Source organism: Gobius niger (genome assembly GCF_951799975.1).
Source record: "Gobius niger genome assembly, chromosome: 12".
In the NCBI taxonomy this organism is placed as follows: Eukaryota; Metazoa; Chordata; class Actinopteri; order Gobiiformes; family Gobiidae; genus Gobius; species Gobius niger.
This window is the reverse complement of record NC_136863.1, coordinates 30,057,338-30,073,345: the sequence shown is the minus strand read 5'-3', so window position 1 is coordinate 30,073,345 and position 16,008 is coordinate 30,057,338. Positions and strand designations below refer to the sequence as shown.

The following is a 16,008-nucleotide window of genomic DNA, read 5'->3' as shown; positions in this document are numbered from 1 at the left end:
GTTATTTCAGTATGCTATAGAATGGTACTATGTGCCTCAATAAAACATAATACCCTATCTTTAAACACAATACGGGAATATATCAGTCATTACATTTCAAGCAACGTGAGTTACAAGAGCATTTAAATGTATAAACAATTGCCAAAGTACCCCCAAATAAAATGCAGCATAACAAAGTTGGACACTGGTGTATAAGATCTGCAGTCAGTAGTTAATGTCGTCAAAGCAAAACACAAGAGAAGTCCAGAAGTCCATTCAAGTCCCTTCCTGTGAGTCCAGTCAAAGCTGGTTATACTGTTATGAATGAATGAGTATGAGAAGCACATGAGAACAGTTTGAGTTTGTCTTTTGAAGAATGATTTAAGCCTTTTAGCAGTAAAACCTTCTTGGTTTTTGGTCAGGAATTTTTGTGAGTTGTTTTGCAAATACGGTTTTGAGAAATGTGTCAAAGCAATTGATTGGGATCTTATTAGGTTTAAAAGCTGCTGTCGTTTAGCATGTTCTGAAATGATTGTGACTCTTGTATTAGTATTAGGCAACTGTCTTCAGACTCCAAACCCTTCTTCCATCCGTAATGCAGTGTTTAAACCTGCACACTGTTTTCAGCTCTGGCCATAGCCTTGCTTAGATGATGTGGATTAGCAACGCATTTCAGATCTTTAAAGTGGATAAACAGGCCGGGGAGAATGAAGAAAATGGCTGTAAAATGCCAAGTAATGTGCAGCGCTGTGATAGAAGGCGAGTGGGGGTTCAGGCGGGGTATTGGTGTGTGCAGGCTGCAGGCTGTCTCCATCAAAAAGTCCATTAAAACAGTGCCGGGCCCCGCCGCTGCATCAGAATACATTAGAGTACATTAGAATACATTAGGGGATTTAAAAGCAGTTGTGCTGTTCATGCATGTGGACAGGAGCAGGCTCCGTAATGACAGGCCGCAACAGGCTGAGTGTCTCTCCCACACATGTGCTAATAGCAGCTGACGTCATGCGTGGACATCTGTCAGGTTACATTGTACTATAGGGTGAAGGGCCAGGGGTGAAGCCTGGGAGCAGAGAGGCTGGACAGGCTCATGTCATGTCCAGGGATTTCAGCTCTCGTGGAATGAATGCACGCCAATAGGCCAGATTACACACATGCTAAATAAAGATCCTGGACAGACGACAATGTGCAGCGTGGTGAAAGCCAAAGCTGTCACAGAGTCATGCTAGTATGAGGCAGTTACAGGCAAGTGAAAAAAACAAAAGTTTACACCAAATGAGGCACTAGGTTTTGAAAATGAGAGAAGCCCCAGGGCAGTTTCCCCATGACTGAGGAGGAAGGATGAACGCCGCTGTTGAGTGTTAGTGAGAAGTCTTTGTGTCAGGCAGGTCAAAGATGATACTGGTGAATACACTAAAGGCAGAATGGGTCTGAACACAAAATGTTTTCATGTTCAGGGCAACCGTAAAGTTATAGTTTGTGAATTTAAATGCTGTACAAATTTTAAAGATTACGCATCATTGAGAGTCTGGGCCGGCCATTTGGTGCGATTAAATTCATATTATATATTCTTTGCTTGTTCAATTTCTTTCTCTGCCTCTGCTCATCTCAGAGGCTAATCAGAATCCTCAGCACCAAACTTTGACTTGACTGATCACTTTAACCAATGAGAAGGAGCTTGATCGTTACATTTTGTTCGCGCTCTCCTCATTTCACAAACTAGGATTGGATTCTGGTCCAATCAGGAGGGGAGGGTGGAAACTTGATTGTTTACTTTTAAATAACGTTCTCTCTCTTTATTTTGCAATCTTACAGACTATCACTTAAAGACAGAAGCAGCACAGAACTGCAGTGCCTGTAATGGTTCAAATACAACACAAATACTGCTTTAGTATTATTGGTGGATGTGACGTTGATCTTTCATCTTTCACCTCTTACATTCAACACATTATTAGTGTGATTAGAATTATATAAAAGTATGAATTCTGATGGAGATCCTCACCCACAACATGGACATTTTTGGTTACGCTACAAAAAGTAAATATCAAATGACTTGAATTGAGGAAAAGTATCTTGGTTTGAGCGGTTTCAACTCATTTAGACTTTTTTCCTGATCCGACTAAGTTCACTGTGCTAGCTTGATGACATTTCAGACTAGTTCTGAGGCAATCTCGCCTAAAATAAGAAAGTAAAACTGCCAATGGAATGAGACCAATTTGCTAACCCCATCGGCAAAGAAAATTACCTGAAATAAAGTCGAAATGTACTGAAACAAGTCAGAAACATCTCAGAACAAGTGAAACGATCTAGGTCAAATGCTCAACTGAATCTTAACTAAACAAAACCGCTCAGATTTGGATTATTATGCTCAAATTGAGACATTTAAACCAATCTAGTTAATTACTTTTCGCAGTGTCGGACAGTTGTTACTGAAAACACACGGGACTGACTCATGAAACTAAACACGCCATGCCGAATCGCTGCCATGGATGGACTCATTTTCATTCATTGTCCCGCAGTGCTCACTCACAAACACGCTCTCACTCATTCTGGTTTTTGGCTTGTTGCACGCCCTGGCCAGGCCATCGCTCCCGACCCATGAAGTTACAAGTGCCAGTACTTCCTGTCCTAACAGCGTGGCAAAGCGGTACAACGAGCCAATCGCACTGTTTGTCTTTCACACTTACTGTAGCCCCAGTCTGGACACCTATCTGCACTGCTCACTGTCCACACATGACCCAGACTCGCGCAGGAGATGACTGGGAGAGATTGGAAAGGCACAGAGACTGCAGATAATCAAGCAGACTCCGGCTAAAGACACTTAATTAGCGGAGTGGGGAACAGAGAGGCACGCTCCATAAGATTAGGTCTCCACTCGAAGCTGTAACACGGAATTAATGTTCACAGGGCCTGAATTAGAAGACGTTCTGTTGGAATATTTCACTTTGGCCCGCGCTGGTATTGACAGAGGGAGAAGAGGGGAAGAGCGAGCAAACAACGCCGGGGCTGGGAGTCACGCCAGAGCCACACTGGTCTCTTCCAATTGTCTGAACAAAGGATAATTCCACCAATTATACAGCTGTGTCTTTAACCGTGTGAGGTTGACTCGAAAACTAACAGGCTTACAGTCAGGTCCAATGAAACACGTCCGAGAGCAGCATTATCGGGAAACCATAATGACATCGATTGGTTGAAAATGGCTTAACGGATTAATCGACCAAACCGTGCCGAGTGGCGGGCCCTTCATTCTTCTCACAGCTCTCCTCGCCTTTTCAGTTCTGACCACAACCCTCACGGCTGCAGAACCATCAGCATCTTCAGTTTCATCCATTGCTAGAATCTCCTCACAGCATACAGTCATATTTGACACGCAGTAAGCCATCAGCCTGCTCGCAAGCCTTTCTTGGGGAACATTTCATTCAGTATTTATCCACTACAAATAGTTCAGCAGAAGCGAAAAACGACACTTGTTACTGATGTTAGCGTTAGCATGAAGCTAAAGTAGTTTCCCGGTTAGCATTGTCCGTTTGTTAAGCATTTATGGGCTGTTGAAGCACTTTGCTCCTCTCCGTGTCTCTGTATATTTAATAAGTAGAAAGGTATATTCATATTTTGTTAAAGTAATATGGGAGAAAGTTTATTGTTTTCTCTTCTTTGTTTTCCCTCTCTGGCTACTTCGAACATGACCAAAAACGGGCAATTCCAAAGATGCCATCTTTATCTATAATAGTAAGATAATTTGCTTTCTAAAGGCCTATAATAATAAATAGAAGTACAAATATTTTGTTTATGAGGACATTTTTGATCTTGTACAGAGAGATCGTGGACCCAGTGACTAATATTACACTTCAATTAAACTCAAACTGGATGGTATTGTGTCTTAGGGCTCTTTGAATCACTGACATCAATCTCAGACGCCTGGGATGATTATTTGTCAGGTAAGTCCAGTTAAGGGAAAAACAATCACCATTTTCAAGCAATATGATGAGGCGTGATCATCGTACTGATAAGAGATTTGTGGCTGATTCAGAGCACATACGGGTTTGTACAGATAAAGGCACAATGAGGACGGTTTCTGCCAGACAAATACAACAGATTAATAGAACAGCTGCTACAAAGCAGCATACAGGTATTTGAAGCTGTCGGTGCCTCTGGAGTCTCCCGAACATCAAGGTGTAGGACCCTCCAGAGGCTGCAGTTGTGCATAAACCTTCTATCCGGGCCTCCCCTAAACTGTTAATTGAAGCTGATGAGCAGAAACGGCTGCAGTGGCTCAGAAATACATGAGGACTCATTTTCAAACAGTCTTGTTCACTGTTTTGACCTGGAATCATGGGGAGAGAGCTGGTCGGCCCATTTAAGCTCCCTGAAGGTGTGAAAATGACCTCTTAAAAATATGTGGAGTTTCTGACTGACCACTTTCTTCTATGGTACAAAAAGAAGAACCGTGCTTTCCCGAACAAAATCATCTTCAGGCATGACAACGCACCATGTCATACTGCAAATTCAACAAATGACCATTTTAAGTTAATTACAATCTTTAAAATGTACTGAAACTATGAGTTGCATAATAATTTGGAACAGTAGATGTTAAGTTGTTCATTTTTGAATAAAATACTGTTATCATTGGGAAGTTTTTTCAGTCACATTCATATTATCCTCAGCTAAAGGCTTGAAAATTACGCTGACTGTCATTTGAGTTGATCATTTAGACAATCTTTATCTTTAAAAACATCATTCGCATAATAATTTGGAACGCAGTGCAATGATCATTTTTTAATTCATAAATTTCCTTTTTAGATACAACTTGTGGAAATATAATGCAGAAAATAGGAAAAACTGTCTCCTGCCCCCCACTGGGTCCTATGACATCACCACATTCTAGAGCCTGAAAACAACCAAGATCAGTTGTTTACAAAGTACACATATTTTTCACTTTTTCTGCCCGCAAATCTGGTGTCCTCCTTTTTCATCATCCCAATGTGGTCACCCTACATTTATGTCCTCCTTGTCATCCTTTGACTAGTGTGCACTGCAGCAGGAGCAGTGGGCGAGGGAGTATAATTGGCGTAACTGGCATTATTAGTATTAAGAGAGAACGCAGTGAGAACATGCAAAAATTTCACACAGACAGCGGGCGCCATCTGGTCTGAGAAGCAAACCCGGGACCTTCTGGCAATGAGGCGAGAGCTGCAGCCACTCGCACACACTGCTCCCCTGATTCAGACTTTGCTTGGGTAAAAAAAACGTAGCGCTCTCACTCCTCCTCCGCATCTGCACTCAACAAACGGCAGCCCACACGGAACTGTAGTACATCCAGCACGGATATCGATCCAGCAGACAACACCTCTGATTACTGCGGGGCTGAGGGACTTCACGAGTGGAAATATGACCTGATATTATTATTAACCCTGTCTTTCCGCAGAGGGCGTACAGTATGGAGGGCCTCGGAGGCAGGCTCGGTATACGTGTGCATGCTAGTACTCACACTGTGCTGATAAACAAACTGGTCATGTGTGAGTCAGCTATGTACAATCATGTGAGTCTTCTATGACGGGGGAAACCATCTGCAGTGTTTGGGCGCGGACGTGACAGATTTAGTTAAGAAGAAAGATCAGAGATAGTGCGTTAGTGCTTGTTCAGGTGGGCGTGTGAAGAAATGGATCTCCTGTTCCCCACTGACTTGTGAGGGAGGTCAGGACGGTAATGCTATTGAATGACATTGCCGCATCACCTTGCTGAGCACACGTGTGTACAGTTTACCGTGGGCAATGGCATGGAACGAATGCGACACAGCTGTGTGTTTTCTTTTATTGTTGACTGTATAATAAAACTGGAACAAAGGCTGTACTGACTAAATACTGATATGCCAGAGAACAGTGCAGCCCTATCAAAAGCAGTTGCTGAAGATATTCTGCGGCATTGAAGGCGGATTATTTAAGCAGTCCAGCCATGAAACGAAAGAATCTGAATTTTCCACTGTTGCAGGCTTGTTATGTTTACGAGCAGGCATTATGATTTTTACTGGTGTTGGGTAATAATCTCAAACACATCTTTATCACTATCTTACCCTTTGTTAGTAGGAAAATGGAACATTCATCTAAAATAGCTGAAACAACGATCACACGATCTCGCCCTAAGCCCCTCCCACACCCTTCATCTTGCTCCCCTTTTCTGCGCAGCTGCTTCAATCACGAGAGGACGATTGCGACTCGTGTGGCTGTTGTGAAGCTATGGGGAGTGTTTTTACTTTGTGATAAAAGAATTAAAGGTATACAGGAGGATTTTCCCGAATTTTAGGAAAGAACCGCCCTCTCCACTTTTAAAAAAAAATGTGCATGCGCAACGCTCTACCTGCCTCCGAGGAGGAAGAATCTCCCAAAAGCCTTTCTCTTCTTCTCATACACTTCGAAGACACTTTTTCACTTGCCCCTCTGCCATTTTCAAACGACTCGGTGTGTTCTGCGAGCAGCAATGAATGGCTAACAGCGTAACTCACATAGGCCTGAAAGTGCGCATGCTCAGAAATTAACAAGGGGCGAGCGTGCACGACGGCCTTAATCACCAGAATGATTGACAATTAGGAGGACCAATCGTCTTGATGATCCACCCGGAAATAGAACATCCTCCGCTATACCTTTAAGCTTTAAGCAAGAGAGGAAACAATTTCCTGGAAACGTCATTGGACCTCAGGAGGAGCGTTTTGGGAGCTGTTGCTGCAATGCGAAGAACAGCCTCTGAGGAAGATTCAAAGACAATTCAAAGATGCACGAGTGGGGCCCAATCACAGGTCTAGGTGTGTTTTTGAAGACAGAACATCATTGTAACCTGGTGACTTGCCCATTGTACTTTTGTCATGGCTATTAAACATTACAATTGGTTTTGGTTCTGCAGTTTAGTTCAGTTTTCTTTGTGCCTTTTCCCGCCCTGTAACGCAGGTGAATAACTATTTGTTGGTAATCTTGTGAAAATGAGCCTGCGTTTCAGACTGACCTGTGGAGAGGCCGTAACATTAGTGAGCACACAAGTCTAAAAGGGAGAGGGTTAGTTCCGGCTCTTACCCTGCTGATCCGCTGGCGTCGCTCTCGGGGTGCTCTGGGGCTGGGCAGCAGAACTGGTGCAGCACTGTCTCACTCCTGGGGGACACACAAAAGCACTGCAGTCAGCAGCAACACTTAACACTTGCAATACAGCACAATAGAGGAGTCCTCTATAACCACTTTAGAGCCACATTAGTCAATAACAATATTATACTAAACCACTTCAGCAAAGCAAGTTAGTTCCATTAAATTGAATTAAAGGAAATGTGTTTTTTTCATCAAGTTGTGTCCATAACAAGCCTTGAGAATTGTAAATCAGAACCAAAGGATAAAATGGAAAAAAAATAGGGAAACAATTTGTACTGAACTTTAGTGCATATTTAAGTTACCATGGCTTTTTGTTTTACTCTGTTAGCAAAAATCTCATCCTGGGAATATTTGTTCTTCTGGACGTGTTGAAAATGTGCACAGTGAATTAAATCTTGAACATATATCACAAACCTTCTCAAAATCACGACAAATATCGAAACCGAAATGAGATATTAGACTAACATTGTGCAGCCCTGTTTACAAGGACTCCCCTAAAACCGCATTAGGTACAAGCCAAATTGTAAAGCCACTTTGAGTGTCTGGAAAAGCGCTATATAAGATAAGGCCAATGCAATATGAAGCAAGTTATTATGAAGTCATCAGCGCACGGATCTGTATTGTTTCAAACTGGATAAACAGACAGAGATGAGTGAGCTCAGCTGCGAGGAAGAGCTTATTGACTGGATAAACTTTAGCGCTTGGGTCCCAGCAGGTAGAGACAGAAGTCAGTGATGTGATGAGCAGAGAGGGTGATGGATTTGTTAGGGAAACTCCCCACCAGGCACTGAACTCATTTTGTGGATGAAAGAGGAGATGGGGAGGCTGTGGAGGCTGATGGATCTGCTGAAATAGCATGATAGATAGAGAATTTATTGATCTCACAGATGGAGAAATTCAAATTGATGATGGAGAGGAGAGAGACTGATGACGAATGATTAGTTTGGAAGCAACCATTATTTTATATCGTGCTACATAAATCATTGCTGTCTTTGCAAATATCTAAGATGTGATTCGATGATTACCGGTAGCCTCACTATCCTCACAGTTATTTCCGGTTCCGGCCTGCACCCTTATAAAAAAGCACCACATAAACACCTCTCATGTCATTCATTAGTTCAGCAGTTCATTAGTTGGACTGTCTTCATGCCTGAGTATTAACAGATAAAATACATACAGTAATTCATACAGTAATTAATCTCTCAACTGAAAGAAACTTTATCCGGGAGACTTGAAACATCTGTGCTCTCCTGCCTTGTTCAGCCTAACGTACTCCTGAGATGCTCCTTGTGATAAAAGCAATTTTTATAAACAGTTTTGCTTCTTTGTCCCATGGATCAATGACAGCATAACACTTTCCTCAGATCTGTTGTTTTTGCACAACAGATCCGATGCTAACCTTAGCTATGCTGCTAGCATGCCTAAGCTGTTGCTGCACTAGTCTACTTGTAAACCACAAAACCACAAACTCCTCTGGCTCTGAAAAGACTTGTCCTTATCGTAAGAATGCTTCCAAGCTTAGCTTTTCCCCCGTTTTAATATCACTGAAGAAAGTCAGAGTGGACATATGTATCATTAGCATTACAATGACACTTAAAGTGAATCATATTCTTCATGTAAAGTACAAGTGCCGCTGGACTGGAACTGGAAATGACTGTGCGGGTTGTGGGGCTACCGCGAGCTTGATTCTAACTTGATGCACTTCTTGGGACATGATCCTGAAGACCTCCTTGAAAACAAGATGATTCATCTCATGGGATTGATCCTCCAATAAAAAGGCTGTTTAAAAAAAACAAGATAGAGATTTATGAACAAACCTGTTGATTGTTCTACATTTGAAGACAAATTTATTGGACTTATTATCGTGTGCTTATTTTTAGACAACAGCTTGTCCCTCCAGGGCAACCGTAGGTGTTCGCAGACTGTAGAAACAGGAGGTGAGGTGAGAAACTGCAATCTGAAAGGTCACTGCAAGATTCCACAAAACATGTATTTGGACTCACACAAATAAATGATATGAAAATAATAAATGTACATTATTTGTTTGTTCCAGCGCCAAATATGACGGCCAAAAAAAACACCTACAAGAATTGAGCTGGCAGAGTTGTTGTGGTCTGTGAAAAGGTAAATAATGAAACAGCAAGTCTCCCTGGGCAAATACATTTTTATTGTGCTGTGGAAGGCATCGCTTCGAAGTTAGGATGCAACTTTTGGACTTTGTAGAGTTCATGCGCTTTCATCTGCACCAGTCAGAATGCTAATGTTGCTATTTATAAAGACATCAATGCTTCATAGTGGCGGTGGAGTTCAAAGCATTTAACTCTATGAACTATCTACACAGGCTGAATCCTATTAACAAGACCACAGGAACATAGTCTGGATCATACCCGCGCTGCAAAGTATTTTACAGACAAAAAAAATCTCATTAATATCAGCGCAGAGGGCAGCCTGGGTACGTACATAAGTAGGCCCAACACCTAATATCTAAACCTCAGAGAATAGAAAACCACTTATCCGAGGGGGGAGTCACCTTTTAGTTCTGCAAAGCTCTGCATGTGAACTTTACCAATTCATGTGAAGATATGAAAAGATACATTTAGGGGACAGTCTTGCTCTCTCATTATACAAAACAGTGCCATAGTTGTTGTTGTTTGAGCTACTGTCAAGTGCGCGAATGCCTGGACTATCTTAAAGAGGGACATTATTGTTTTGTAAAAAAAAATACCTTCCCCAAACTTGGTATTTTCTGTTTTTTAAGTTAAAGGCATGGAATATACTGCTGCCAGCAACATAGAGGAGGCTCCTAATGACCAGACTGGCAATGCTATTACTGCAGGGGGTAATCAAAGTATGTATTTGGACCTAGGCCTGTCATGAAAATAAAATCTAGTGTTCGATATATCAATGCAGGAAAATATCCCGACAAACAATATTATTGAAGACCTTTTTATAGCTCAGAAACTAACTCTAAAGTGACAGAAAAAGCTTTGTTTGAAAAGTACTTTTTCTTAAAGGGACTATACAGAGTTTAAAAATGTTAAAATTAAGTATTTTCCTCCCCCTACATGTTCCAGCCATGTCCTAATGTGTAGAATGAGCTCAGACCTGTTCACCACAACTGCCTCCTGTACGGTCACTCAAAAATGTGTCACTTCGGCCCGAATTGCCGTCATGCACGAGCTTAATACAGAAGGTGCAGTTACACGTATGACCTGAGGTGGCAGTAGTGAGTATAAAATGGCAAACTTGCTTCCAGCCCCTTTAAAACAGTTCTAAGTAGCCCCCTAGAGGCCATAAGCGCCACTGCAGGTGTCGTAGCATGTTGCGGTTTTTTACTCATTAATTGTCCGTGAGAGTAAAAACTACGGTAACAGAAATCACGAAGGGAGAGCGGGATATTGTACATCCAATTACAAAATGGAGATCATTTTTTTACTCAAACTTGGCTGTAAATACTGTTTAAGTGGTGCTCTCCCGCTGTTAGCTTTGCCTGTTAGCCTGTTAGCTTCTTCTTCTTCCATTAGTGTGTATTGGGGCCAGCAACCCGGTGGCAGGAGAGCTCCAAGTGTAGTTTTCTGGCCAGAGACACCAGGGGGATATGAAAGACCCCCAATCACCCCATTAACACTTGTATTACCCCCAGAGGGACTATGGAAAGGAAATATAACCGATAACAAGTGTGCTTAGTACTGCTTTAAAATATCCTACAGTAAACATGAAATACAATGACACACAACTAAAACACAAAGAACTACATTGAAAAAAATGGGAAAACATGCAAATAGTCGTCTATATCTGGTCTGGGCTTGAGCTCAACTCTGGTGTCGCCCGACGAAGCCTTTTGGATGAGAGGCGAAAAGCTCTACACTTCAACTGCAGAGTAACTCAAGAACCTTCACTGAAGATGGACAAATCTGTACGACCGAGAGCTGACACAGACACGCAAATAAATTGTCTATCTGTCATTTATTAAACAATGAGTCTGTATAATTATCGTGACAGCCTAACCTATTTAAACCTCTTATGTGGCTGCCTTTAATCAACATCTCCATGGAGACGGAGAAATCCCTCTCTCAGTAAAGTTATAGTCTGAGGAGAGCTGAGCCGCTCACAGCAAATGCATGTGTTTATAAGTATGTTTCAGTGATAGAAATATCTGTAGTATAATAAATGCTTGTATTTCATTCTACTTGTAGGATGAAATGCTATGCAGATTTTAACCAGGTCTAGGAGCAGGATCATTTGAGTGAAAACAGCATGTTGTTGTTTGCTAAAGATGAACTGCAGGTTGCTCATTGCCACCTTTCAAATCATGTGCGTTATTTGGTAAAACTGTTGTTGTAGAAACCCATCAAATTAACACATTATGAGCGACTACACCGCTAAGCACAGGGATTATGTTTTTTCATCTTTTTTCAGCGGTTTCAGTGTTTGCTAATAGCCTCTCACTCCAGTATTCCCTCTCATGTTCATCCCCCTGCCCCTGCACTCATCCTGGGGACGCGTGCATTCGATTCCCCCGGATTATTCCCACTGTTTACACTTTGGCGCTGCTAGGGCCACAGACTCTATCTAGGTCACAGAAAGCAGAGAAAGCTTAGAAAGTCTTTGTGCCGTGATTAGAGCACATGAATCTGAGGAGACTTGTTTACACTGGCCGGCTCAGATCAGCACTGATTTAGCCCCGTGCTCCACCAGACAAATCTGGACAGATGGTTATTGCAGCGCTCCCGAACGCTTTTCCAGGCTTTCATCATGGCCTCACTTTATATTCACATACATGCGGTGGACTTTCTCGTTCACCAAAAACCTGAGCCCATCACCGCTTTCCCATTTCTTTAACTTGAGCAGGAGAACGAACTAGATCTGCCAATTCAAGTAACGTAATTGTCCCCCTCAGAAAAAGTGCCTGCAGCCAGTCGATTTTCTCACAGCAGCCCAGTTTCCGAACACCGTCCCGTCTAATTTATGCAACGCTGATACATTTAGAGATTTTAAAAACATGCCAATGCTGCCAATGTAATGTCTACATTCAGATTTATTGGTAGTTTGAAGCCTTTTACTGGATAAACAATTAAAAATGAACTTTTCTTTGAATGTAGTATTGAAATACTGCTTAGTTTCTCCTTTTTCCAATCTGAAATATTTCCGAGTGCCCCCTGCGAAGTGCCCAAAAGGAACCCTGCACCCCTGGGAGTATGCATGCTCAAGTATTGTCACTATATTGTGTTTGTTTGTCGCAGCCGTTTTACACCTTGCCCAGGTAGGACTATGGTTGAAAACACTGCACATTTACAGAAAGACTTACTTATGACAAGAATAAATATGTAGTAGAGTACAAAATTCTCTTTACAATAGCAAAGTAACTGCACCTAAAATAGTTTTTTTTTCCCCCTGCACCTTTAACTTTACTAATACAGGTGATGTAACTGTGACGTAACTGTGACCAACAGAGGGCGCAGGATAATTACCTTAATTTGTTTGATTGGTATAAAATGGCAAAACAATGCCCCATGATATAACCAGGCAACACAGCTCTGTTTAAGTGACAGAGACATTTTTATGAATAACGTTACTCTAAAAAGGTGGGCCTCAGCATGGCACGGAACGCAATAAATGCATTACCATACATATCAAAATAAACACCTTTATGTCCTTAATGTTAAAGGTCCTATATCATGCAAAATCGACTTTTTAGAGCTTTTAGCCATGTTGTTATGCTATTTCCTTATCAAAAACACCCCCAGAGTGGTTTGTGGCTTCATTCACGCAGCTCTCAGTAATCCTCCTGAATCCTGCTCTCTGAGGCTCCGCCCTCTCCTGGTGAACGGCTGAGTGTTCAGTTGTGTCGTCACAGCGGAACGGAAGTGCTCAACGTCTGTAATGTAATGTCTTAATTCAATGCTTACAGCCTGATTTTAATTTGTAAAACAGCGTTTTCATTATTTCTGTCGTAAGAGAGAAACAAAGAGAAAAAAAAAAAGAAAAAAAATAATAAAAAAAAGAAAAAAGGATGTGCCCGAGGTGCTTCCAGGTCAGCTGTGGCCAAAACAAACGACCCCTGAGCGTCTGAACAGATCAGTCATGTTTGCGCTGCAGCTGTGAAGATGGAGCTCGTTATAACTGGACACACCTGTTCTTTATTCTTAACTAACGATAATGTCACAGAGAAAAAGAAGCGCGTTTGGCTACGGAGTTTATTCAACCTTTTTCAGGAAGAGGCCACTCAGCTGTTTTTTTCTCCGGGATTCAGCGACTATCACCAAAATATTGTTTTTCTGTGACTGTCTCTGATGGATGTTTGGTGAACCTTCGCCAGAATCAAAGTGGATTAACTTTTATAACCAACACGAGTCCCATAATGTAAACAGCGATGGAACGCGGGTTAGCTTGTGTGTTAGCATATTAGCATGTGTGTTAGCCATTTATGAAGCTGTGTTGCAGATGTCAACTCCTTTATAAACCGCATCGTGAAGTATCTTTACTTATTGCTGTTTATTTATATACGGTAAAGTATGTGCGGAGAGAGGGGGCGGAGTTAACTGAATCGAAGCGTTGTGTCTTCCGGGTTCGAAAAATACCTCCAGAAAACACTTACATTTATCACAAAAATGAGTGCTCAATAGTGGTAGAGGTACAATATATCATATAAATGCCTATACTTAACTTTGGAATGGCTAAAATAGCATGATATAGCTCCTTTAAGTGTCCTCATTCTTGTTTCCCATATTGCTTTTTCCTTCAGTAAGTAGACCACTCAACCAACAACAACCCATAAACCTCACACAAGTTAATTTACACATTTCTCAGGACGTGCCCATGACCCTAGCGCCTAATTGTATTCTCAGCTGGGTCTTGCGGCCATGACAGCCGCATAGGGTCGAATGTCAGGAGAGGGGACGAACGTGGGTAGTAGCGCCCTTTGAAGGGTTTCAAGGGCAGACAAACCCGTCCTGTTGCATAACCTTGGATTCACTGGATTGAGCTCCGACCGGTGCAGGCGGTCGTTGTGCCCTTGAGAAAAACACCAGATTGTATACATGTGGAGCGCGATTGGCAATCACTCACGCTGGCACAGATTGCACATCCATCAGTCCACCCCAGGGCAGCTGTGTAGAGTGAGTCAATAAAAAATGGTTCTTCCTTGACTGTTTAACTAATCTACACCTGGACCTAGGTTACTTTGAAGTTCTACAACCTGAATAACTCCACTATCAAATTGTCAAAGTCATTGGTAGTTTTGTGAAGTCTCTCAGCTGTTGCCTAAATGCATTTCGAACTCTCACAGACCCTCCAGCACACTCCGATTGTTCACTTGGCTTAACTAGACACATGTCTCAGCCGGAGTATATAGCGAGACGAGTAGAGGCGTGAACGAGGCGGACCGCCCAAGCTAGCACGGTGCTAATTTAACCTCTGACTTCCTGGTTCGCGCTGGAGGAAAATACACTACAGTGGGAGGAAAAAGTGAGTAGACATTTATGCCTAAATTGGTCATAAAATGTGGTCTGATTTTTATTAAAATCACAAGTCTGCTTGAGGAAATACTGCCCAAACATGTAAATTTTATCATGTGTTTATAGGCAATAACACTCAAACATTCACAGGACAGCTGGGAATAAGTAAGTACACCATTAGATTCAAGCTGGTTGACCCTCCTTTGGCAGCAGTAACTTCATCCAGACGTTTCCTGTAGTTGCAGATTAGACATGCACAACGATCAGGATGAATCTTGGACCAGTGCTCTCAACAAAACTGTTCAGCAGCTTCCTGGGATGTCTGGTGTGAATGGCTTTCTTGAGGTTTTAATTGAATTAAATTAATTGAAATTTAATTTTAATTGTGTGCTCGGTTGGACTCGGACACAAATATCCGGTTTGGATTCGAGCACTGCTCTGTTGGACGAGGGCTCGTACAGAAAAAATCGTGTGTCAACAGAGATGTCGGCCTGTGCCAGTGATTTCAGTAAGTCTTTAGTTGACACTCTAGGGTTCTTTTTTATCTCATTGAGTATTCTGTGCTGTGCCCTTGAAGTCATCTTTACAGGACGCCCACTCCTTGGAAGTGAAGCAACAATGCTCCATTTATAGAAAAGAAGTCTAAACGTGGATTTTTGAACATCAAGACTTTTAGAGATGGTTCTGTAACCATTTCAACCTTTATACGAGTCAATAATTCTTGATTGTAGGTTTTCAGAGAGCTCTTTGAAGTGAGGCATGGTGCACATCAGACAATGTTTCTAAACAAGAGACACTTCTTCACTAGCGTGTGTTTTTCAGTGCCCAGGGCAGCTTTAAGCCACACCTCAGTGATTTGACTTCAGGTTGACTGACACCTGACTCTAAATGTCTGCAAATAATTGTCTCATTAGCTCTTGGAGGATCCTTATCCAGGGGGTGTGCTCACTTGTTCCTCTCTAATAATAATAATGCATTGGTTTTATATAGCGCTTTTCTGAACACTCAAAGACGCTTTACATTGCATTATTCATTCACACCATACTCGGTGGTGGTAAGCTACTATTGTAGCCACAGCTGCCCTGGGGTAGACTGACGGAAGCGAGGCAACCAGTCTACCCCATCGGCCCCTCCGACCATCACCACTCACTCACTCACACACTACATTCGCTAGGGTTCCTGGTGTTCCCAAACGGTCTTCTATCCAAGTCCTGCCAGGCCCTTCTGTGCTTAGCTTCCAAGGTCTGACGGGATTGGGGGATTGGGCATAGCAAAGGTGGTATGGCCTCTTCCCTGTGAATGTTTGAGTATTATTGCCAATAAAAATATGATCAAATGTAAATTGTTTGGGTGATATTAGTGTAAGCAGACACTGTTTACTCATTCTTGTGATTTAAAAAAAGATCAGACCACATTTTATAACCAATTTCGGCAGAAATGTAAGAAAA

General features: G+C 42.1%; 1 protein-coding gene across 2 annotated transcripts in view; it reads right to left on the bottom strand.

The window, feature by feature from the left end:
- iqsec3b (IQ motif and Sec7 domain ArfGEF 3b) overlaps positions 1-16,008 on the bottom strand; it is an 80,866-nt gene that overhangs the window by 51,174 nt on the left and 13,684 nt on the right. For both annotated transcript variants that reach the window (XM_079567523.1, XM_079567524.1), the window contains exon 2: positions 7,038-7,112. In XM_079567523.1, the coding sequence (XP_079423649.1) occupies positions 7,038-7,112 (75 nt within the window). The remainder of the gene's footprint in view (positions 1-7,037; positions 7,113-16,008) is intronic.